The sequence below is a fragment of the Giraffa tippelskirchi genome, chromosome 3 (assembly GCF_054371585.1).
Source record: "Giraffa tippelskirchi isolate mGirTip1 chromosome 3, T2T-mGirTip1v1.2.pri, whole genome shotgun sequence".
In the NCBI taxonomy this organism is placed as follows: Eukaryota; Metazoa; Chordata; class Mammalia; order Artiodactyla; family Giraffidae; genus Giraffa; species Giraffa tippelskirchi.
In genome coordinates this window covers 54,368,362-54,394,171 of record NC_137277.1, presented here as the reverse complement: position 1 = coordinate 54,394,171, position 25,810 = coordinate 54,368,362, and the positions used below count along the sequence as shown (strand labels likewise).

At 51.0% G+C, this 25,810-nt stretch overlaps 1 protein-coding gene across 15 annotated transcripts in view; it reads left to right on the top strand.

Annotated features, from left to right (window-relative positions):
- Positions 1-25,810, top strand: part of MSI2 (musashi RNA binding protein 2) — a 403,404-nt gene that overhangs the window by 340,402 nt on the left and 37,192 nt on the right. For 14 of the 15 annotated variants that reach the window (XM_081585317.1, XM_081585313.1, XM_081585312.1 and 11 more), the window contains 2 exons: positions 2,593-2,707; positions 11,980-12,054. In XM_081585317.1, the coding sequence (XP_081441443.1) occupies positions 2,593-2,707; positions 11,980-12,054 (190 nt within the window). Of the gene's footprint in view, positions 1-2,592; positions 2,708-11,979; positions 12,059-14,278; positions 14,319-25,810 lie in introns of those variants that run through there. The other variant, XM_081585318.1, reaches the window with a different exon arrangement.

The following is a 25,810-nucleotide window of genomic DNA, read 5'->3' as shown; positions in this document are numbered from 1 at the left end:
GTGTTTTGGGGTTTTTTTTAGTATTTTTCCCATATGTGATATATACACTTGCTTATTTTCCACTGTCACTTGCTTTTTTCCCCACCTCTTGCAGTTCAGGTGACCAACCATCCTGGTTCACCCAGGACTGAGGGTTTTCCAGGACCAGTGTGTATTCCTGTCAGCCAGCTTCTCCATACCTGTATAGCTTTCAGTCAGCTTGGGTGAGCCAAACTCAGCCTAACTCTCTGTTCTTGGAGTGTTTATATTTCCTTTTTAAAAAAATTATAATTAATGCTTGTGGTGAATAGCCTTATCCCTGTGGGATAAATCCCTGTACGTAGGATTACTGGTCACAGGATGGGTACATTTATGGCTTTTACTATTCATCAGGTTGCCCTCCAGAAAAATATGTGCCAATTTCCACCCCTATTCCCCATACTCTCAAGGACTCTGACATCAAATAATCCTTTCATCGCAATCAGTCTGGTTGGCGAAAGGTAACGTCTCATTCAGGAATGTATGCTTCTTTATTGGACTTTTGTGAACTGCCTGTTCGTGTCCTTTACCCATTTCTCTTTAGGGATGCTCATTCCTCTTAATCTATAAAAACTCTTTGTATTAAACGTATCAGTCATGAATGTTGACTCATTTTGTCCATTTTTTTAAAACGTGTGGTTATCACTCTTTGAAGAGCAACAGTAATACTTATTATCCAGCATCTTTGAAGAAAGAAGAGTTAATATTTTAGGTAATTAAAGCTTCCTCTAGCCTTAAGCACAAAACTATTTTTTAATTGAAGTATTTGAAATGAGAATATCTCTAAAGTGGATAACCCGTGTAGGTCCTTTTTAAAACATAGTACATCACACACAATTTTAACTTTTGCTTCATCTCTCAGATGTGCCGTGAGCAATAGTAATTTTCTGTGTGGTAGTGACCCCTCTGCAGTTGTTGAGCAATGTGGAGTTTTGGCTCCTATACCATATGGCCCCAGACTGCCTTTTAGCAAAAGATATCTGGGTCTTCTCTTTTCTGCATCACCATCAGGCTGTCATGCTGTTAGTTTTTGCAGCTTTAAGCACCCCTTCCTTGCCCTACAGCATTCCGTCTTCATCAGCAATGGGACTGATTACCTTCTGGCAATGCTTGTTAAGTCTGTCTGTAAACTGAAAGCACATAAGCGCTGAGCGGGGGACTAAAGAACCTAGTAAAATAACGGTGTAGGAGCTTCAGCAGGCAACAGTTTTACTTACTTCCTGGGGTTTCTATTACGTACCATTAAGGTTGTTAAATAAACAACTTCTGGGTGTGAGCAGAATAGAATTAAGAAATTTTGGAGGCAGAGGGGGAAACAGAAAGGAAAGATTAGCAACCACTTGAAGACATAGCTGCAAAGGGAGAAGCCGGTAATCCGTGTTTAATCTTATTACTTCTGTGGGAGTGTGCTGGAGCAGATTTTATGGAGATGGTGGCATCACTGACCTAGAAATATTACAAATCCAACTTCCTGGCCCTCACCTACTGTGATATGGCTTATAAGTGGGTTTCACAAGCCTTTGGATGCTTGGTTTTCTCATCTCATAAGCTTCATCTTATGAAGCTAAGACTTAACTTCAGTCCAGTTCAGTCGCTCAGTCATGTCTGACTCTTTGCGACCCCATAGACTGCAGCACACCAGGCCTTCCTGTCCATCACCAACTCCCAGAGCTTGCTCAAACTCATGTCCATCGAGTTGGTGATGCCATCCAACCATCTCATCCTCTGTCGTCCCCTTCTTCTCCCACCTTCAATCTTGCCCAGCAACAGGGTCTTTTCAAATGAGTCAGTTGTTCACATCAGGTGGCCAAAGTATTGGAGTTTCAGCTTCAGCATCAGCCCTTCCAATGAATATTCAGGACTGATTTCCTTTAGGATTGACTGGTTGGATCTCCGTGCAGTCCAAGGAACTCTCAAGAGTCTTCTCCAACACCACAGTTCAAAAGCATCAATTGTTCTCATCAGCTTTCTTTATAGTCCAACTCTCACATCCATACATGACCACTGGAGTAACCAAAGGCTTGACTAGATGGACCTTTGTTGGCAAAGTAATGTCTCTGCTTTTTAATATGCTGTCTAGGTTGGTCTTAACTAGCCAGTCTATTTAATGAGAAACAGGATCAGATGGCCTGATATGAAGAGTCAGTGACCTGATGGAGCCTGAGAGAAATGTGTAAAGATGTAAAGGGTGGCATAATCATGACGGATTATTACTGTTGCTGTTGTTACTATTCACAGATGCATCCAACAGCCATTGCCGGTCTCCTTACCTCTCATGCCTTCTGCACAGGTTTCAATCTGAGCTCCAACCCATGCCTGTGCCTCTTCAGCTGACGTCCTGGCCACCCCTCCAAACCCAATCTCATCCTTGTAGGTTTTTCTAAAGCAGGATTTGCACAAGTGGTGTGTTTTCTTCAATATTTGTTTTGCAGGCCATTTACTCGGCATGGCTATTTTTACAGTGAGTTAAGGAGCGAGGCTAAAAATAACTTAGCTGGTAACCAGATCAGTTCTGCATTTGACATTTACATGGAATTCATTTGCATCTCATTTGTTGGCCTTTCTGTTTAACAGGTAGAATGTAAGAAAGCTCAGCCGAAGGAAGTCATGTTCCCACCTGGGACGAGAGGCCGGGCCCGGGGACTGCCTTACACCATGGATGCGTTCATGCTCGGCATGGGGATGCTGGGTGAGTCTGGGCCAGGGCCTGGGAACTGGGTCACCCTCCAGCTGGGCAAGCTGCTTTATCCAAGCATCAGCTCCCCCATCTATCTCTGAGGATGGTAATCCCTCTTGCAAGACACTTGTGACCACCAAATTAGCGGAAATAGATAGACAGGTTGAGAGATAGGCATCTTGTCCTATTCCTGCCTCATCGGAGATACTTGATATTGTTTTTCCCCCTTTGCATTCCCTTTTTCAAAAGGAGGAAAAGTTACTCTCTTTGCCTCAGGCTTCTGTACTGACATGGAGCTCTTAAACACCTAAGGACTCTTGGCTGACAAACTTATGTGGGCTGAGGCTGCATTGTCTAAAACTTGGAAGAGGAGGGGATATGGCAAGGTTGGGCGATAATCCTGTCTGTTTAAATGATTAACATTTTTCTTTTGGGATATCAAAATTTGCATTTAAATGGATGTCTTAAATAACCTGTTTTATTCTTTATTTGCAAAAAAAAAAAAAAAAAGATGAAAGACGAAGTGTGTTTGTTCTGACGAAAAATGATCTCTCCTGGCCTTTAGAGAAATTGAGTTGCACATTATGCCCCTTCCTTTAAAGGTATCGCTGTCCATCCTGTGTAGATAATTGAAAATCTTGCTGCTTAAATGGCATGAAAGATGGAGAAAGCAGTGGAGAAGTGTAATGGTGTGGTTCGCAACAATAATTAGAAATTTCAAGGCGAGAGAACGGTATTTTAGTGCAAGTTATTGTGTGTTGGGAAAATACTAATTAAATGGGATAAATGGTAGTTAATGGTGAAATTCCATTCAGGCACACAGCCTGTCTAGTTTTAATGGGTTTCATTTGGTTTGGCTAAGAGTCTCTCTCCTATATTGTTTGATAAGCTCTTTGTGTATTTTCAGATTTGCTGGTGTTTAAATCACTCCTCGCTCAGTTTTAAATTTATAAAACTCTGCTTTATAAATTCTTAAAAATAATTGTATCTATTTGTCTGTGGAAATAACAGAAGCACGTAAAGTTATTTTGTGGAACTTTAAAAAGTGGAATGAGAATTCTCAAAATGGCTGAGATGCTAATTCTTAAATTAACTTTTTACTTGAACAGAGTTTCAGGGAAGATTCCTATTGTTATTCTTTAAAAGTTGGCCAAAGGATTCTAACACTTATGTGGAAGTTGAAACACATGACAATAAATAAGAAAATTTTTTTAAAAAGAGAAATGAGAAAAAAAAGAGAGTTTGACCATATATCAGAACATAGTATAAAACTACAATAATTAAAATAGTGTGGCATATAGGAAGGCACCTGTTGGTAGAAAGAGTTTAAAAGCCTAAACTAAATGTATTTCTATGTACAAGTTTAATTATTGCAAAGAAATTAAATTTTTTAAAAATTGGTGACAACTGTTTCCGGTTGACTACAAGACATTCATGTAGCTCTCGCTCTAAAAGATAATTTTTATATGGCCTTTACCTTATGTTCTATACCAAAAGAAACCCCAAATGGATTAATTGCTTTGAATTTTAAAATCAAATCTTAAAAAAGAGTTGAACCCGTTACCACCTGCTGGTTTTCAGATTCTTGAAGTTTTAAGTGTTGAATATAAAGTCTCTAGGGCATCAAGTAGGGAGACTTTGGGGGTCCAGATCTTCAGAAAGTGCCCCCAGCTTTCTGCCTCTCCCTTAGTACCCTTTATATGCTGGAAAGAGTAAGCTGGTTTTCTTCCTGGGGAGGCAGATGTCTGGAGCGAAGTAAACTTGTTCACATCAGCTGACGAAGAGCTAAGTGCGGCTCACTTGTCCTCTCCCCAGATGCCAGGCAAGGTCTCGGGGTTCCAGAGACCAGAGGTTTCCTAATGGGTGCCCAGGCAGGGAGGGGCCTTGCTGGCTGCAGGGGGCATTCAACAGCAGGCAGTCCTGGAGGCCCTCTGCCTGCCTGGCCCAGGGCCAGCACGGGGTAGCAGAGCTTAACAAGGCAGCTGTGGTCCCTGCCCTCACGGAGCAGGGAGAGGTGACATTGAGCAGTTCCTCACACAGGTGTGGGATTACTCGTGATAGAGTCGTGAGGTACTTCACAGGCACGGGATGACAAACGGAAACCAGTTAAAGGAATCAGGGAACACCTGCTGTGTGGAGGTGACCTCTCAGCTAGGATGTGACACATGAACAAGCCAAGGGCAATGCAGACCGAGTAGCTGGAATGTGAGGGTCCTAGCATGGAACCCCAAAGGCCAACGAGCCTGCTGCTGGGACAGGTCCAGGCAGTGTGTCTGGGGAGAGGTGACGGGCCTGGTGGCCTTGACCACAGCCTGTTAGGGGCAGACCCGAGTGGGCCACGCTTCTCCGGACGCAGTCTGATCAGCTCCTGCTCGCTGAGGGGTAGGAACGTGATAAATGCCAGGTGTTTGCTCATCTGCCCCAACTGTGTTCTCTCACATTCCAACTTATGACTTCTCTGAGCTGCAGTGAAGAGGTAGTGATGGTTAGTTTCAGATGTCCTTGTGGTTGAGTCTGTCAGTTCTTGAGGCTTCACCGCCCCCAGCTCACCCCATCCCCCAACCCTCGCTGCTTAAGGCCTGGCCTTTTGCCCGCATGGCTCTGGTCAAGGCTCCCACCAGGGAACACCCCATGCCCCGCCCAGGCCCCCTCAGATCTCAGATGCTCTCCTCTTCCACCAAGCAGGCAGAGAGCTCTCTGAGCTGAACTGCTGGTGTGGGTCCAGCATCCACCGCAGGAGGCTGTGCGGACCCTAGGGAAGGGCTCAGGAGTTTGAAATCCTGGGATGCATGCTTCTCTCCTGGTCAGTGTGTGACGTGGGGAGGGACAGCCCTGCTGTGCGGTTACCCCTGCATAGGGAGGTGGGAGCCCACACCTCATGGGGTTGTTGAGGATAAATGAACCCATAGTGTGCCCAGCCAGTGCTGTATTTCATCAAATTCAAGTATACACATCGTGTACTATTTAGAAAGAAAGAATTTATGCTTAACCAAACCTCATTGAGTGGAGAAGGCAATGGCGACCCACTCCGGTACTCTTGCCTGGAGAATCCCATGGACGAAGGAGCCTGGTAGGCTGCCGTCTGTGGGGTCGCACAGAGTCAGACACGACTGAGTGACTTAGCAGCAGCAAACCTCATTGAGAGATGATGACCACTTGCAGGATGTTAAGATGTTTGAAACAAAAGAAGTGTGTCTTCCAGTCAATAAAATGCAGTAATATATATGCAGCCTAGGAGCACTTATTAGTAACATACTGGGGAGCCCTGGGCAAATTACCATCCAAGTAGGTGCCTGACACCCTTCCACTTGGGACCGCTTCCTGCCAGTGACCAAGAGCATCGCTAGACCTGCCTCTGTGTGTGACTTGTGCCCTGGCTCCTGCACCTTCATTCTCAGATCAGACCCCCAGTCGGAGGAGTTGGATTGTCTTTGACTTTCTGCCTCCCAAGAAGAGCCATGCACTGGACTCCAAGCCTCCTCGCCCCCGGCTCTCCTGAATCCCCAGCTACTATGTTGAGGCTGACCGGATGCCTGCCGAGATGGGGCGTCCTGAGAGGCCCCCACATAGGCCCCCAGTCAGGAGCCAGCTCGGCAGAGGTGGGAATCAGACCAGCACCCAGGAAACAAGTCCACAGTCTACCGTCTGGTCAACCTGTTGCCCGCCCCAGCCCGGCTAGGGTCTCTGCCGGGCTTTCTCTGATGTGCTCACCAGGATCTTCCCAGGACCGCACTCCATTTCGCCCATGGGTGCAGCTGGGCATCCTAAGCCCCTGGACTCTTGGGCAAGGAGGATGCCATCTGCTGCACTGTGACTGAAGCCCTTGCTTTTTCCCTCTAAAGGGATGGCATCGCCAGAGTCTAATCCTTTGGCAAGATGGCCTGACCTGACCCCATCAGTCACCTGGGTCCCCAGCTCCATGGTGCATTGGCCTCCGTATCAGTCTTAGAATCACCACCATCGCCACCACCACCAATTTGGTTAATGAGCTTAGCTCACACAGAAGCACTTTCATTTAAGTTTAAGGAGATGAGGTTCCCATGATTAAAATTTTTATTACTGAAAGGGTAGAAAAATATGTAACACTGGTAGGGATTTTTAGAAGTGAGACTATAAACCGCTAAAGCTTTTAAATCCATTCATTCAAAAAATATCTGTTGAGTACCTGCTAAATGCCAGGCATTGTTCTAGATGCTGAGGAGGCACCAGAGAAAGAAGTCTCTGGTATCAGGGAGCTGACATTCTAGTGAGACCGCAGACACTCTCGTCTATAAATGACTTGGAAACCATGGAACTAATTTTTACACGCCCTTTAAGATTTTCTCTGTACTTTGGGAGGTCTCATCAGAGGGAGGCTGATGAGCATATCGTTGCGCATTATTCTTTCTTGATCTCTCTTGATGTGGCAGCCAACCTTCTTGGGAAGAAACCTACAGCTGCTTTGGTTTTTGGCTTTCATAGCCTTTGACAGAGTCATTGGAATAATCAGCCCAATGGGAGTTCCTTGAATAAAGTGTAGGAGAGAAGAAGAGTCCTCATTCCCTGCCTTTGAGATGGCCAAAGCCAAAATCAACCAACACCCTAGGAAAGGTATTTTTGCAGCCCTCGGACTTTGCTCTCTGCCTTGCCCACCCAGTGCATTAGAATCTCTGTTTTTTCTTAAATGAAGGTGGACTCAATAAAAGCAAACATGATTATTGTTGCTATATCTGATTCCTCTTGGCCTTCTCTGCACTCAGTCACATAATACTACTGCTTCTATCTTGACCTCGCTGGGCACACACTACGTAACATGTTTGATACTAGTAGAAGAGAAATATCTCATTGCTGAGGCTTTGAAAAAAAGCTTCGCCTCACAGGCCCAGAAGTAGAGAGACACTGTTGACCGGCTGTAGAAAGCCAGAGGCATTCTCACCAACGCTGTGAAATCCTGACCCAGTGCTCCCCGACATTAAGCCCCTCAGAAATGAAAGCCAAAAAAAATTTTTTTTTTGGTCTGGAAGGGACAAGGAGCTGTGATCTGCTGGCATTTACTAATCAAAAGGAGATTGGCTGGAACATACAGCCGCATGCCTAGACTCATTTGTAATTTCAACTGGGATTTGTCTTTCCTCAAATATCTGTTGAGGTCATACCCAAAAGGAGGTCTCCATTTGTTCAGCTGTTTTCTGGTAAACAGAGGAAACTCAAAGTTCAGTTCTTCGTTTTCCTTCTAGAGCAGCACAGTGTACTAGAGCTTTCCGTGATGGTGGAAAAACCCTGTATCTGCACTGCCCGAGATGGTAGCCGCTAGCTACCTGTGCCTATTGTGTATTTAAGGTGGGGCTGAAGAACTGACTGTTTTTTTAACATAGTTTAAACTAGATTAAATTTTAATGGGATAGCACAAGTCTGGAGGAGCGCCTGCAACTGCAGGTGATTATGGCGGCCCAGGTCCTTGTAGACAGTGGCCTGGGAAGGGCTCTTGGCACTTGGCATCGCGTCTGTATGCAGGCCTCATGGAGCCGCACGGTGCCTGAGGCACACTGTGCACACCTCACAGATTGTCCCTCTCTGACAGCTCCCTGGATAGACAGCCCTTGTCTCTTGTCTCTTTCAAGTCGGGGACCTCGGTGGAACAGTTTTCCGTGACTCTGAGTTAGCTGAGCCACAGAGCCTGGAAGAGAATTTGTCATATGCCCATCTAAAATACAAACATCTTTTAGGGTTGGAGCAAATATCTAGAGCCACAATTCTGAGAATTTTTCCAACATCGCCCAAATGATCAGACTGGCAAATTCGAAATCTCTTGATTTCTGATCACCCCACACACACACACACAATGGAAAGCCTGTCTGCATGAAAGGTGGTCATCCAGGCAGAAGGTTTGGTTTTTTTCTTTAGTGACAAGAGATAATTACTGTGGGATTGATCAGGCATCCAGAGGACTGGAGCAAATAAATTGTGCAGTGGCCATTGCGGGAGGGGCCTGGTTGCTAATGGAAGTGGTGGCTGGGTCATCTCCCTGTAATGTGACTTGATGGAGCGTCTGCGTGGGGCTGCTGTAACGTGCTATTGATATGCAGCCAGCCAATTTCCCCCGTGTGGCTGGGGCTGTGAGCCGCTGGAGCAGAGCTAGGCTGCACAGCAGTAAATGAAGAGGAAAATTGAAGTAATGTTGTATTATAAATTTATGATTTCATCTGCTTGACCCAGAGGGTGTTCGGCGATGGGGGATGGAGATAAGATCCCCCACTCAGGCAGATGCCAAATTCTCATCTTGGTTATATAGGAGACAACTTTGACATGTCCGGGAAGATTAGGGTGAGGCCCCAGATTGGGGTGAACTTGACCATTTTTTCGTCCTTCCTGTGCCAAGGAGAAAGCAGCCACAACGGCATTGCACTGGTGACCCGAATCAGGGAGGGACTGGGCGTTCACCACCCTCCACCTACCTTGAGGGAGTCTCAGCGGTGACACACAGGCTTGCAATTTGCTGTCATGTTAACACTGAATTATGTAAGACCCCAGTGCTAAAGTTAGAGGCAGAGGAGCCATTTTTCACTAGGAAAACCCCTCAAGCAGTGATTTGGCTTGTTTGCATATAATCCATTTATCAATATTGTTGAAATAATGGTAAGAAATCTAGTGCTGAAAGATCTGACTTGATAACAAGTGATTAATTTGGAGGAGACTTGGGCAGACCACCCATGAAATAGATACCAAGGAAGGAGCCAGTGTGTGTGTGTCCACTTGAAGCCCCCGAGTCCCCGTCTCTGTCATCCTTTCCCTGTCGGGTGCCAGAGCTCAGCGGACTCACTGGGGTCTGCTCCTCTGTAGTCAGGGCAAAGCTGCCAGGTCACCCTGGCTGGTCTAGGCAGCCGGCTGCCAACCAGGAACCAAGTGCTGGGAGAATAAGCTCATGGGGAAAGAGAAGCAGCGAGACCCTTTTGGGGTGTAAACAGGTTTTGGTTGATTGGCCGTTGAGTTGTGATGGCACATATGGAAAGGCTCTGGCCAAAGGAAAGGAGCCTCCGCTGGATTCTTTTGAGAATTGGGGTCTCGGGTGAGAATTAGCGCTGCAAGGGACCTGCAAAGGTCCCTACAGATGGCATGACTCAGTCCCCCAGAGGAAAGGGACTCACCCCCATGGCATGGCCCTGGGCCAGAGGTGGGAGAGAACCCGCCTCCTGATGTGCAGTCCAGTAAGCTTCTGTCCCTGGTCTTGACAGATCCTCTGGTCAAGGCAGAAGCTGTGACTCCAATAATCAGAGAGGTGAGGAGGCATGAGGCCCATTTCTGCACCTCCGAGGGGCTTCCTCAGTGGCTCGGCGGTAAAGAATCCACCTGTAATGCAGGAGACGCAGATCCAATCCCTGGGTCAAGAAGATCTCCTGAAGGAGGGCATGGCAGCCCACTCCGGTATTCTTGCCAGGAGAATTCTACAGACAGAGGAGCCTGACAGGCTATAGTCCACTGGGTCGCAAAGAGTTGGAGACGACTGAAGCGACTTAGCACGCACACATGAGGCGTAAAAGCACTAAGAACAGGCAGCAGGAACACCTGCCAACTCTAACTCATGTTGAGGCTCCCAAGCTGGAATTTCGTAAATGATCCTTGTCTTCAGCCATCACCTACATGGTCAGAAAGTGCTTATAACTTGTGAGAAGCCACGTTGAAGGCAGATGATGTGCCCCCAGAGCCTGTGTTTAGGGTATTTAAGCTGCTGTCTGGAGCCACAGGGATACATGTGGAAACCTGTCACTATCATCCTTATGGCTGGAGGGAGTGGAGACTGTCCTAAACCCACCCATCAGAGCAGCTTTCTACCAGTGTTTTGGTGACAAAGCAACAGAAATAACTCTGACTGCTGTCAGCCTTAAAGGAGATTATTGGAAGGGGCTTGGGCAACGCACAGAACTGCCAGGAAGGAACTGGGGAGCTAGGCGGTCAGCCACAGTCCTACCAAGGGACAGCCCAGGGGGCAGTTGTTGCTCTCAGTGGACCCTGGGCTCTGTGTGCTGCTGAAGCCAGAACAGATTCTAAACTGCCCTCCTCCTCTGCCCCGCCGGCCCCTGGGGCAGACTTCCACTGGCCCAGCCCAGGTTCACACTCTGTCCCAGCTGCCAGGCTCAGCAAGAGCAGGAGGGAGGCCTTTCGAGACTCAAACGCAGAGATGGGATTTCAGGTGCCAAGCAGCCAAAACCAACCACAGGCGTCTGGCTCAGAGGTCAGAACACGAGCTAGGCAGGCAGTGGTGGCTGTGGTGGTGGTGGAGTAGGTGCCCAGGGTGGTATTTTAAGAGTGTGAAGGGACCGAAATTCTACATTGAGCAGAGGGAGACAGCGGGGCCTGGCCGGCTGGGAATGGGGTAGCCATGGGTCTCTGCTGTTCAGGGTTACCCCTAGCCTTCTTTGTATCCTGAATCGAGAGGCTAGGACGTGGAGAGAGGCACAATGAAGGTTAGGGAGCTGAAGTGGCATCTCCCAGGGGGCTGGTAACAGACCGAAGACCACATGAGGCCCAGAACTTGCCAGTAGTTACCGCAGCACCCCATGCATAGCCCAGCAGCACAGGCACAGCCACAGGCACCCCTCAGTTAGCCACCACACTCCAGGTATCCACTGAGATGGGTGCCTGGAAGGACCATACTTGCTGGGAAATGCCCAGCAAGGCTTTGCATTGATGCTCGCGGTGCACGTTTATAAGCCAGGACCTCCCTGTTCTCCCAGGGCCTTGGAAAGATACGGCAGCGTCTCCCTGCCTGGACGCAGCCGGGTCCCCGTGTCTCGTGGGCTGTATCTCACTGGCCCACTGTTGTTCCAGAAGCACAGGGTCAACCCTGAGTTTGCCCCCAGACTGTAAACCCCACCCCCATCACTTACGCTCTGTCCGTGATGGTGGCGCTGCCGCCTCAGAAGGAGGCGTTACAAGAACTTTAATCTCCTACTGTCAATAGCTTTAAGGTAAAGTATATTCAGGGTAAGCTCTGCAAATGTCAGCACCAGGAGCAGGCCCAGGGTCGGGGGCTAACGCATGGCATTTACTCTGCAGGTTCAAGAAAGTGCGTGGGCTTTAGGGGTCTCTCTGCCCAAATAGGGTCTAATCACCAGCAGACTGACGGCGGTGCCCCAGCCGTGGGCGAGGGGTGACCCAGGCCCTGGGTAAAGACCCCCCACTGGAGACAAGTCATTCTGTGGAGGAAAATAACTCACACTGTTTCTCACTCCCACCCACCCCCCTCAGGCTGCTCCCAACCAGAGGCGGCTGCACTAACTGACACGGTCTTTCTCTCTGTGTTCAAGGCTACCCTAACTTTGTGGCAACCTATGGCCGCGGCTACCCCGGATTTGCTCCTAGCTATGGCTATCAGTTCCCAGGTGAGTGGCTTTGTCTCCTGGGGCTTTGGGGACACGGGAGGTGGACTGCATTGAGGGGGGTGCTGTAAGGAGAACCAGCTCATGCTTAGGTCCATTCACAGACCAGACAGATGTAACTGGGTCAGAATGCAGTTTCTGATTGACTGAAGTGTTTCACGGGTGCTGGGTCACTGCGAATGACTTGTGGGTGCGGGGGGAGAACTGATCAGGAGCCCTCCATCCGCTCCCCCTCCCTTTTCTGAAGCCCTTTCCTAGTTCTCTCTCCCTGGGGAAGGGACTGAACTCTGGGCCCAAGGTTTCCTGTAGCCCTCTGGCTCCCAGCACCCACATGCCTTGCTGTCTGGACCCCATCTCCCTTCCCCCTCCCTGCCTCCTGCCCTGATGTCCTTCTGACGTGTGTGTCGGGTGTGCTCTCAGGTTTGGATCTCCTCTCCATCCTGGGTGGTGGTGGGGTGGTGGGAGGGTGGTTAGAGTCTCCCTCCCCTCTGTGTGAACATCAGAGACTCAAGGCAGAGCCCCTGGTGTTGCCCATTCACATGCCCAGGCTGTCCCAGCTCCCATGTAGCCAGGGAGGCTTGGGACCCTGTAAAGATGGGGGAGGGGGCTGCTGAAGGAAGCGACGTTTTATGGGGCTTGCTTCTCCCTAGAGAGGGCCAGCCAGCCTTTCTCAGACCTGGAGAACAGCAAGAATGTATTGGGGTGCTCTGGGTGTTTGTGTCCTAAGGACAGCTGGAGTTCTAGAGAAGATGTTAGGAGCAGAGTTCTGTCCCTTTAGGTTCTGTGCTGTGGGAGGAGGCTCTAGAGAGCTGGACTTCCACTCCTGGTTGGTCATCCTGCCAGACCTGGAGGCCTGAGCTGCAGGGAGGCCAGGGGAGTGGTTCGTGGCCCTGGGGGGTGGCATTCTGAAGGCAGTGGAGATGGGGACTCATGGGGGGCGAGGGCCTCAGTCCCACCTGTGCTCAGGCTGAGCTTCAGGAGGGGAGGGGAGTGATGGGGGAGGTAAGGAGGCATTTGGGACCCTGGGAGCTGTGCCCTCCTGGGGACAGGTCCTCACCCAGCAACAGAAGCCCTTGTCCTGGCTGTCCAAGGCCACAGGCAGGTCATCCAGTGTCTTCCATAAATGAGGAACTTGGACTGGATGGTCCCTGGGTCTGATTGGAAGGGGAAGGCAAAGGTGAACAACAGACCCAAGAGCAGAGGTTCAGGTGGCGGGAGTGAGTGGGGGGCTTCCCCACAAGCCTGTCCCCCTGGCAGGGTGCTCTCCCCACCAGGGCAGGGCCCTCAGCAGGAGTCCCCGGCCACCCCGAGGGGGACCTCCCTACCCCTGCTTATCTGCACTTGGCAGCTCCGGTGGCCACAGGCCTCTTGAGCAGGACACAAGGCATCCCAAGCCGGGAAGCCGGGCACAGTCTGCACCTCCCCGGGATTTCCCCCTACAGGTGGGGACCCTTAAGCCTGGAGACGTAGAAACCCTGTTCAGGGGGGTCACCACCAGCAAGGGTCAGGGCTCGGATTGGGACCCGGCTAGCTGGGTCGTAACTGCCATACTTCATCCTCTTTCTAGCACCCATGTGTCCAGTACAATCATTCACACCAGCCACGTGAAGCTTCTAAAATTTAAATTAAGTAAAATGAAATTCAGTTCATCAACCACACTAACCACATTTCATTTACTCAGCAGGCTAGTAGCTACTGTCTGTGCAGAATATAGAGCATCTAATGGGTGGGACGTCACTATTGTCTCAGCCTAACGGTGGGCAGAGGCAGGGGTTTCTTAGCACCAACTGCCTCCTCTCCACCTGAGCGGGCCCTCTCCGTGAATCCCCCTCTCATCTGCTGATGTCCCTGCTTTACCTGTGGGACCTGGGCTTGCTGCACACCCTTCTGGCCTCACAGTTGGTGTTAAGAAATGCCTGCCTCTGCCCACCGTTAGGCTTCTGTGAGAATAAAAAAAGAGATGCGCTCATCAAGAGGGCTAGACGCTTCGGGTAATTATTAGAGTGCGGAGCAGTTATCTTCTAGAAAGACTGAGTGATGGTCCACCCCTGGGGACACGGCTCCTTCTTCCCAAGCCCAGATGTCCACTGTGTGGTCCTGCCCCCATCCTTGTGGATTGGCATGGGAGCTGGAATTCTTACGATCCTGATCAGGGTCTCCCATTTCTTTTTTTTCCCCTCTGATTTCAGTTCAGTCTGTTAATTTCTGTTCTTTTTTCACTTTGCAGACTATTGCCAGTTTCACAAGAGAGAGTTTTTATCAGCTAGCTCTTAAGGGAGGCATGACAGATTGGGGTTTGCTCCCATTGCTAGGGAGAGGACAGGGTCCCGGCCAAGGCCACCCCAGCTGCCACTGTGCCCGCTGAACACTGTCCCAGCTGCCTGTTTGCACAAATGTTCTTTTTCTCATTTGTAATTCTTGAGAGGGACTCACGTCCCCAGTGCTTCACTCAATTTTTAAAGTCACCTTTGTCCCCCAGTCCCCTCCCAGTTTGCTTTTTGTCTGCACTGGGAGTCCCTCCCCACTGAGGCCATTTGTCACCCTCCCAGTGCAGCAGGCCGGAGGGAAACTTCTCACAAGCTGTGTGGAGCTTCCTCAAGGGAATCTAGGGAAAAGGCATCAGCTTACTTTAAACAATCACCAAATAGGCTTATTGGGGCATTTCATGGATGGGCTGTTCAGTGCTGGTGCCCACAGGGGTGCAGAATATGGGACTTGTCCACTATATGCTATGGTGGACAGTTCCAGAAGTGAACACACACACACACACACACACAGATTGTTCTGTAAATACTAACATGAACAATGTAATCTGGAAGAAAAATTGTATAAACATTATCTGGGTGTCTTTGTCTTTTGGAGCCAGCCCCTCTGTGGTTGTTGCTCTAATAATACACACTCATCTCTGGGAAGGGGGCCGTGGAGGCACCCTGGTGCGGCCTCACCTGAGGCCCTGTGGGCACCGTCCACGCTGGGCCCTCTTTCCCAGCATTTCTGCCCCCACCTGGCTGCCCACTGGCCTTGCACTCCCTGCTGGCCTCAAGGGCCTCCTAGCCCACTGGGGTCAGAGGGCTCATCCTGATCAGGTCAGGACCCCAAAGGGCTTCCTTTCCCCATGATCCTGATCCATCCACTTCCCCGCTCTCTTGGATTAATGAGCTACAGCTCAGTTGGGCCCTCAAGAATCACCCCTTGTTCACCCTCAGGGTTTGTAAGAAGTGACCCACATGCTTCCATCAGATGCATTTGATGTAAGCACAGCCATCTGTCTGAATGTCAGTGTCCCTAGTGACTCAGTGGTAAAGAACTCACCTGCCAATGCAGGAGACAGGGGTTCAACCCCTGGTTCAGGAAGATCCCCCGGAGAAGGCAATGGCAACCCACTCCAGTATTCTTGCCTGGAGAATCCCATGGACAGAGGAGCCTGGCGGGCTCCATGGGGTCACAAAGAGTCAGACACAACTTAGCAACAAGCATGCACACATATCCTTTAGACCCAATGTGTGCAGTTTGGCTCATCTCATTAAAGATGCTTGATGTCATCATTGGTTCATTTCCTTTTATTTTCCCGCTGACTTTTTCATAGATGCTATTTTTCAAAATCTCTATGGTTTTTTTTCCTCTTTGTTTTGTTCTGCTATGAATTGCTTTGTTTTGGTGAACTTGTGCTAGTATACTTACCTCACAGACACTCTAGCCATTGTGAATTTTCTTCATCTCCGCAAATAGTTCATCTGTGCTTCTCCCTAATGACATTTTATTTTTATCCTTGTAAGCAACTGAGGTAGAAAAATAAAATGTTTACCATGGACATGCTGTATGCTGCCATGTCTCAGCCTCACAGTGCCCTGTTCTCACTCCGGGGGAGGTGAATGCACTAAATAACCGGCACCGTTGACAACCTGGTGCAGTTTCTGAAAGCATGTGCACTTGCCCTGACGGTCTCTGCCCCCAGCCCTCTCTGCTTCCTCTTGTCTCCTACACTTGCTCGAGATGGCCTTGTCCTTGAGTCGTGCCGGAGCATTGGTGTGCAGCAGCTGCGTGGTTCACCCCCCCGCCCCTTCCTTCCTCTGCCATCGCCCCCGCCCCCAAGTGAAAACACCACTGAACATCTGGAGCCCCTGACATCTGTACACCAGGTATGTGTGAGCCCACACATGCGCTGTGCACACTGGCCGACATATGGTTTGTACGTGGCTTGCTTTCCAAGTTCCCCTGTACAGTGCAGGTCCAAGGAGACACCTGTGTTCTAGATGTAAAACTAGATCTCATTTCCAGGTCCCACTTGGCCACGTAGTAGCCGTGTGACCTTGAGCAAGTGACCTAGCCCTCTGAGCCCTCGAGATTATAACAGTGTTTATTGTGTATATGTGAACATGCCTTGTCAGTTGGTAACTGCTGTACAGCTGAAAGTTTAGAAATAGTGGGCGTTAGTGTTCTTATTCTGTCACTCTCCAGAATGGTTTTCACTTCCTCATCACCCCTGATGAAGCTGCCTGCTGGGGGATCTACTTAGTGAAAGGAATGATTGGGAATCCCCAAGAAAGTTACTAGGACTCCCTGCCTCACCCTTCCTCGTCCCTCCCTCCCCATTTACTGATCACCAGGCACTGGATTAGGCACCAAACATCTAGACATGAATAAAATCCCTTCTCAGGATGCTCACGGTCCAGCTGAGGGAGAGAGAACCAGTGATCAAACCCACTGGGCATCCTGGCACAGGTGCTTAGCTAGAGAGAGGGAGTCTTTTTCTGCTATGAGAGGACAAAGACAGGCTGCTAGCCCTGCCTGGCGTGGCACCAGAACTGGGTCTTACCAAGTGAAATAAAATGAGATGGGTAAAGAAAAGAAGGAATTACCCCCCAGGCAGAGAAATGACTTGCTTAGACACTGAATCAAGTATTTTTTAAAAAGAAAACAGTATAATAATGGCCTTGACAAAATAAGAATTTGTTTTTTCTTTCCACGGTGAAAGAAACCTGGATGTCTCTCTGCAGTATCAGGGATCTGAGTTTCTCTCATCTTTGTGTTCTTTTCTCTTCAACGTAAGACTCCATCTCATAGTCTGAGGAGGCTGCTCAGGCTCCAGGCATTACATACTCATCCCAGAAAAACACATCTCTTCCCTTTAATAACAATTCTTAGAAGTCATGTGTGGCACTCTGCTTAGATCCCATTGGTCAGGCCTTAGTCATATGGCCAGCTGCCGAGGAACCTCAGAAATGTCTGTCTTCCTGGTAACTATGTACCTGCTAAAAACAGCATTCTGGTATTAAGGAAGAAGTGTGAAATAGATATTAGGGGACATTTAGCAATCTCTGCCACAAACCTGAGAGGATACAGTGCAGGTCCCAGGGATTAAGAGCAGTTCAGTGTATGGGGTGCTTGGAAGAGCATCTTGGAGTGGGAGTAGGGGAGAGACAGAGAGGGAGGCAGGGCTGAGTGAGTGTTGTCAGGTTCCAGAATTCACGAATTTGATCCCCCAAACACATGAAAAGCCCTTAGTGAATTCTAAGTCGAGGAATGATGTGATCAGACCTCCAAAGCGAGTCAGAAGTGGCTTGCAGGGGTAGCGGGAGCAGTGAGGAGTGTGCGCAGGTGCGTCAGAAGGGTGCCCCCCTCTTTCTGCACCGCCCCGCCTCCTCTCTTGGCTCTGTTCCTCTCCCCTGGCCTCAGGTTGGCTGTGGCCCTCTGGGGGTCTTTCCGCTCTCCAGGGGACAGCACAGCTTCATTCGGCCCCAACCACCAGAAAGCATCTCAGCCACAGTCTTGGCTACTGAAGTGGCCTCAGTTTCGGGGCCCTTGGAACAGTCAGGAGGGTCAGGCCAGCACCCCAAGTTCCGTGCTCACACCTCCCTCCTAGGGCGATGGTCTGGGGACAGCCAGGTGGGACAGGTCCCAGGTGGGGAGACCCTGGGATTCTAGTTCTGAAAGTGCCGGCTTGTGCTTCTGTCTCCTCAGCGATGAACATTGGTTTCATCCCAGGTGCTGATGTTGACTGATGAGGAGGACTGGCTTCCTGGAGCACTAGCCTGAGAAGAATCGCGAGGCCAGGTCTTAGCTCAGCAGAAAGGGGGCTGTGGTTGATTAGCAGTGCCTGCATGGTGGCCGGATCTGGGGCTCATGCCTGCTCACTGCATATTTTGCCTTGCTTATTCTAGTCTAATGACAGATGGTTCTCAGACGCTGCTTGATGGTTTTTTTGGTCCCTCTGAAAGATGGTCATTCTGTTCCACATGAAGGGTATGGGTCTTAGGGCAGGGGCCGTGGCTCACATTGATGCTGTTTCCTCTGGGGGAGAAACTGCTATAGTGCACCTTTGGCCAATGCTCTGCGATGGACGCTTGGGTCAGATTGTCTGGTCTTTGAGCAAAGACCAAGGCTTAGGGGTCTGTCTTATCCTGAGCTGAGGGCCATGGCTTGAATGTGGAAAGTGGAGGGAATTCAGCACAAGATCCCTTAAACCAGATGACCAGGGAAAGCAGTCTTGGCCATAGGAAAGGGGCTGCTTCTGCAACCAGCTCCCACCCAATCTGTCAGTTCTTTCCAGTTTACAAGATGTGGAAAGTGTTCAGAGATGCTGGTAACTGCCCTGCCAAAGGCCTGGGGTCCTGCCTGGATGGGGCCCCTGGGCCTCAGGGAGTGACTCTGGGGACCTCTCGTCCACCCCTCCTCCAGCCCACCAGGTGGCCGACCGAGCCCCTTGTGCTCGGGAGACCAGCTCAGGAGACCCTGCTCGGGAGACCAACACTTGCACTCCCACCAGAAAATGTTCTGCTTTCTCTGCTCAATCAAGTTCTTGGAGAGAAAGGAGCAAGCCTCCCTCCCAGGCTCTTGTGACTTCGGGGAGGTGATTGCAGGGCCGCTATGGTAGGACCAGTGGCTAGGGATGCCCCCTTACTTGGACATCAATTTAAAGTGAGGACTCTCCTACTGAAGTTTGTAACAAGTCCCTTCCTCATTCCCTGCCCCAGGACCGCCCTCGAGGGGAGCTCTGGCGGAGCACGTGGTGCTAGGATCTCAGCTCTGCTGGTACTGCCTGGCTCGGTGCTCCTGGCTGGCTTCAGATCGGAGCCCCGTCAGTGAGCGATGGCTGCTCCTCACTGGAAGGGAGACCTCTTCTTGAAATGCCAAAATGGGGGGGTTGGCTTCCTAGGTCCATTGACAAGAGTCCCAGGGCCCACAGCTCGGTGTTTCAGCTCTGTGACTGGAGATGCTCCCTTGGAAGGGGAAGACCCTCCCAACCTGGTAGCCCGCTCACATCTGCTCCACTGCCAGCCTTGAATCTGCACCGCCCTCCAGCCCCACCCTCAGGCACCCGCAGGCGGGCTCGAGGTCGCCAGCCAGCTCTCCCTGTGGTCTGCTCATCCCCATGCCACCTGGCCCCATGGGAACTTATCCCCTCATTTGGATATTAAGTCCAGGTTAGTCAGGACAGCGCAGCTGCTGCTTTGGAAGAAAATGGGGAAGTCAAATTCAGCAGCACACCCCGATCCTGGCGTGAGCTGCGGGTGGGCCACCCTCCCACGCGTCCCCCTCTGCCAGGAGAATTAGAAGCAGACGCTCATCCCCAATGAGGAAAGCAGAGCGTGGTGCCTAACTGGCGCTTAATAAATGTTTGTGGGAATCAATTGGAGCAGTCTGAATTGACAGGGATTGCGGGTTTCACTTTTGATCAGGTTTCTGCACCTCTTGGAAATCCTCTGCACGAGTGAAAGGAAACGTGATTTGGGGTGCTGAGGCCAGAGCACCTTGTCCTCCAAAGGGGAGTCAGTGGACCAAGTTCTTGCCGGGAGAGGCTGGCCACCTCTGGGCCTTGATTTCCCCATCTGTCCCGGGGTTATTGACCCCTGTCCTGTCCCCTTCCTCACAGGCTGCTGAGAGGGTCGCTGATCCGGCATACTCTCCAGCTTTGGGAAGGGGGCGTGGCCCGGCCAATCTTTCGCGGGCAGCCTAGAGGGCGGTGATGGGCGTGGCTTCATGCCGCTCTCCGTGGCTGAGAACGTGGTCCAGTGTGGAGCCCCCCGGACCCGGTCTCCCCCAGCGCTGTCCTCACTCCCCTCTCACTCCTTCGAGAGCCCTGTACCACCAGGGTTACAGAGCCCCCAGTAAGCCCACCAGCAGGAACGTAATCCCCTTTCTCCAAGCCCTTCAGTTTTAATTTCCATCAGCAAAAGCAAATGAAAGACTGCAGCTTAAAAAAACCCAAAACAACAGCAACAATAAATTACAGAGTGTGAGATCACTGGCAGACGGCAATGCCAGGCCAGAGAGGTGGGCAGCTCGTGCCTCCAGGACAGCCAAGAAGAAGCCCGAAGGCCAGGGTGGGCGCTGTCCCCTCCCCCCAGCCTGAAAAGGCAGAGCAGAGTCCTGCCTGGAGAGGAGACCTTTGCCCTGAGTCCGGGTCCACTTGGATCCCTTGCCCCTGAGAAACCGCAACCAATGGTGTTACCCGCTGTGCTCCCACACCTTCAGCTGGGGGTAGAACAGCAGAGGGCAGTCTCTGCAGTGCGCTACACACTGCCATCAGGACCCTCTCTGGGCGTCAAGAAGGGATCCTAAGCCCATTGAGGAAGTCAGAGTCTGCAGGGGTGTCACACAAGCGGCTGGACATATCCCTATGTGGTCTGACTGGGTGGGGGCGCAGGAGGAGTAACTGACTACCTGGAAAGCTTTCATGAAGAGGTACCATCTGGATGGGTTTTGAGGTGCGAGTAGAAGTTTGCCAGGCAGGAGATGAAGGAATGGTATTCCACATCAAGGGATCAGCAAGTGTAAGGGCACAAAAACATTGCACGTCTTCCCTCCCTTGCCTCCCTGCCTCCGTTGGGCAGATGCTGTCCCATCACCTGGGCCAGAACAGCCAGACAACAGACCTTGGCCTTGGAAACCTGATGCTGCTTCTTTCCAGGTGCAGCAGCTCACGGGCAGACGACACTTTGCGGACCAGAAAGGCTGCCCCCATGCTTCCCTTTGGCTGATCCCTTTCGGGGCATCTGTGGGTAGCGCTGAGCTGGCCCAGTGGGCCCTGGGTTCTGGCTGCCCCAGGGCTGGCTTCCTGTGAGCTGGAGAGTGTCACCCAGATGCAGTTCTTGAGATGGGGACAGGATTTGGGGGTGCTGACACCCACAGAGGCCCTGCTGCCCAGCTCTGAGCCCAAGGAGGTGTTTTATGGCCCCTGGGCACCCCGGTTTTGTAGGGAAGGGCATGGGGCCTGTCCTGTGGCCCTCTGTGGAGCAGGTTTAGGGCCTGTCTATGCTTCTTTGTCTGCACCAGGGGCACTGGCCTTGAACACATCAGGGTTCAGGTAAGGCTCAGAGCAGGAAGCACCATCTTCTCCTCCCCGCCCCTCTCCTGTTGGTTCCTCTTCTCCCCATCCGTCCTTTTACTCATTCAGCACACAGTCATCAGCACGTGCTGTACCACAGCCCCGCCCTAGATGCTGGAGATAGTGATGAGCCAGAGACACTGCCCTGCTGGGTATGGCATGTGCTGGGGCCAGAGGAACGAGCAGGAAGAACCCCCAGAGGGTACCCTAGCTGAGCCCTTCCTAGAGGAGCTTGGGGGCACTGGACAAGTCCAGGCAGCAGGACCGCCAGTCCAGCTGATGAGCACAAGCTGCAGGGCTCCAGGATCCTTGTCCCCATCCCCGGGCTGCAGCCAGCCCAGCCAGGCCCTCCCTGGGACCCTGCACACCCTCCTGCTGTCACATTACCCACCCAAATTAGAGCTTGTACTTCAGATGAGACTATCCTTATCACTAACAAGCAAAGTATAAATATGATCTAGTAAAGCCCTTCGGATGTGAAATGTCATGTAAATTAAGAGGATTTTAGAATAGGAAGGCTACGCTACTGTTATCACCTTGGGCAATAATAATAAAAATAGGAATAGAAGTTATTATTCCGCTTACTGAGAGCTCAGCCAGTGACAGATAACGGGCCACTGGTGCCACCATTCCACCGAATTTCTCAGCAGCCCCTTAAGGAGGTGGTTAACTGCGCTTGCAGAGGAGCAGAGTGAGGCTGAGGGGAGAGTTACATAACTCGTCTCGGATGGCACAGTAGTGAGCCTGGGAGATGGGGTTTTTGCCACCTCGCTTTTAACCACGTTGTGCACAGTTGCCTTTAACCTCTCCGGGCCTGAGTCCTTCACTGAGTAACATCTTCCGGGAGGGCAGGGTGTTGCAGGGAGAGCTCCCTGAGATGCTTCGGGAAAGCTTCTTGGCCTTGGAAAGCGCCCCAGTGACAGGTGTTGTTCTTATCATCAGGGTCATGATCACGTTCTCATTGTCTCATCTACTTTTAAAGGTCAGGAGACAAAGACACAGAGAAGGTTCTATCTGCACTTTGCCCTTTCACCCAGGGCTGACATGAGGTGGCAGGATCTGCAGACTGGTCAAATTTTTAATGATTTTTCTGTGTGCTATGCTGTGCTTAGTCCATCAGTTGTGTCCAACTCTTTGTGACCTCATGGCCTGTTGCTGGCTGGGCTCCTCTGTCCATGGAGATTTCTCCAGCAAGAATACTGGAGTGGGTAGCCTTTCCCTTCTCCAGGGGATCTTCCCAACCCAGGGATCGAACCCAGGTCTCCCACATTGCAGGCAGATTCTTTACCAACTGAGCCACCAGGGGAGCCCAAGAATAGTGGAGTGGGTAGGCTGTCCCTTCTCCAGGGCATCTTCCTGACCCAGGAATCAAATCAGGGTCTCCTGAATTGCAGGTGGATTCTTTATCAGCTAACCTACCAGTTTCTGTCCAGGTTGGTAAATAGTGGCTGCCTGGAGCCTCCAGAATGTCTCCCACTCCCCCCACCTTGGGATCTCCCCCACAACCCCCTGACCATCTGGTGGGCCACCAATTCAACACTTGAAACAGCCCATCTCAGGAGTCAAAAAGTGAAGAAGTCCACGTTTACAGGGGAGGGAGCTTGAGGTCAGAGCTGTTAGTTTACTCACAGATGGTGAGCCCAACGTGGGAGCCTGGGGTCTTTCAGCAGAAAGTCTTGGGGTGCTCTAGACTCAAGCATTTGCTGTCCTGGTTCACAGAAGTGGGTGCTGTAGGACTAGCGTTTGTAATTGTGCAGAGTTCCTGCAAAAGTCCATGAAGAGTGCAGCTGGGGAAAACAGGCAAGTGAGGAGGCCCTGGGGAGTTCAGGCATTTAGATTTAAATGGCTCAGCGAGAGACCCAATGGGGAGGACACAAAACGTTGACTCCTTAACCTGCGATTGGACCGCTGAGCTTTGAGGAGAAGTGCAAGAAGTCTGCACAGTGAGCTCTAGAAGGACCAGTGGTCAGGCAAGTGGCTTGTCCTGACACATCGGTGGTGGTTGTGACAGTGACTCAAAAGCAGAAATGACAGTTTTATGAGGAGTGAGCGGAGGGGTGGGGGAAGGAAGGAGAAACTCAAGATAGTTTGCTGATGTCTCCTGAGAAACTAAGGGTGAGACGCCTTCCCTTTGAAGGTCTTGGTCTTGGTCTCAGGCTGATGTTTGTCCTGTGGGCAAGTGAGTGTCCCTGGATTTTCCGCGACTGCAGACTGCTGGCCCGGGGCAGCGAGAGCCGGCTTTGGTGTGAACTCCCGGTGGCCATTCTCGCTCTTGAGGTCCTGCTCCAGAGAGAGGGATGAACAGGATATCCCCCCAGGCCAGGACCACGGGCAGAGCTGTTGTATCAGCCATCCTGACACTGACCCTCCAGTCAGCCCTGCAGAGAAACCTTGCCTTGTCCACAAGGCCCAGATGGTCAGGCCAAAGCTGGAACTCTCTGGAGCCCAGAAAGAGAAGGATTTACTCCCCAGTTTGGTGGGTCTGGTCTGAAAAACATTTTGAAGGAACTGTGTCTTGGTATCGTGTGCCAGGGCCTAGCTTGGTGGGTTTTTTTAAAACTGGATTGAAATGGTGAGACCTTTGCGGGTCGGATCAAGATCGCAACCATAGGAATACCTCCGTTCCCTTTCGTTTTGTGTCCTGGATCCTGGAGAAGTTGGGATGGCCACCTCCTGCACGCCACCGTCTTGCTACACTGAGACTTCTGATCGCTGCCCCCCTCTCCAAGCAGGATTTGACGTAGCCGCACCGAGGTCTTGAGCTCAGCAGTGAGAAGCCCATAGAGCACTCAAGGGCCTGGCTCCAAGCTGCTGGGTCCAGGGCTGATCCCCGCTTCTCCCCAGCAGAGTGGGCACAGCTCCCCCTTTAACCCAAGACCCTGGTGGATGATTTTCTCTCCATTCCCAGGGAGTTGGTTTGTGGGTGGCCTGGTCCCACAGCTGGAGCCCCCTTTCCCATCAGGGGCTAGTGACTAGAAGCTGTGTGAGGTGGAGCGCACGTGTGTTTAGTTCACTGCTGTGACCCCAGTGCTTAGAACAGTGCCTGGCGTATAGGTACTCAGTGATAGGTAGATACTCAGGTAGGTACTCAGTGAAGATACTCAGTGATAGGTAGGTACTCAGTGAAGGTAGTCAGTGAAAGGTACTCAGTGAAGGTACTCAATGATATGTAGGTACTCAGTGAAGGTACTCAGTGATAGGTAGGTACTCAGTGGTAGGTACTCGGTGAAGGTTTATTGGGTGGATAAGGAGCTGAGAGCAGGGTGGGGGCTACAGAGGCCCCTCACGTAGGTCCCTGCACAGGTTCCAGGTGAGCAAGGGCTGTGTGGGCCCCAGCTCTCTGTCAGGAGGTAGAAAGGCCCCTGGAAAAGGATGTGGGGCCAGGGTCCCCAGGTAGAGCTTTCTGCCTCCTTCCTCCCAGAAGAGCCCTGGGACTCCAGCAAGCAGTGCCTAAAACCATGTTCGCTGATCCAGCCACATTTTGGGAAGTGCTGGAAGTTTCTGTTGTCCAGGCTGCACCCAGACAGATGGTCGGCATCTCTGGGGGTAGGGCCCAAACGTGAGAGGAAGAAGGGGGCAGGAGGAATAGCCTGGAGCCGCGGTGGATGGTGACCTCGCCCACCCTCAGAGGGACCCTGGACAGCTCATGTGCCTCCTGGAGACACAGGACGTGCTGGGGAAGGGGGTAGAGAGTGCTCTGAGCAAGCACAGTGTAGGAAAAATTGTCTTTCCTAATGGACCATTTGGGATGGTAAGGACAATAGAAGAGAGAATTTTGCAAAGATGCCCATCACAACCACAGCCTGTCAGAGCCATAAGGAACCTCAGAATTCACCCATCCAAGATCACAGAAATAAGTAGGAACCAAGCCAAAAGAGTATCTTCTCAAACCAGGAAGGGAAGAGGATGCAAAGAAACAGGTCCATGACCACAATGGAAGGGCAGTGGGCCCTTCAGTGTTGACTTAAAGCCAAGGACACTGCAAGGCTCCCTCTAAATCAGGGATTCTCTGCCCCTACAGTGCATCAGAATGACCTGAAAGGACTTAAAAAGATCAGGACGAAGCCCCTCCTGGTTCTTTGTGTGCTCAGGCTCCCTCAGCCAGGATAGAGACCTGCTGCTCTGAACGGAGACTCTGCTGTGGCTCTCACAGGAGATGGTCACAAGGGTTAGATCCCATCATACTCTCGGGAGGGCCTTCCCTCCTGCCAGGTCAGCGGGAAGATAGACTATACAGATGTGCGCTGAGATTTTACCTTTTAAAAATTTTGAAAGCCTTTGAACCAAAGGTTCTCCCCCTTGGCTGCACCCAGGTTATCACCTGGGAAGCGTTCAAGGGTCTCCCTGTCTAGACTGCACCCTAAACCAGATAAATCAGAACCTCTTGGGGTGGGACCCAGACCTCAGCATTTATGAAGGTTCCCCAGCTGG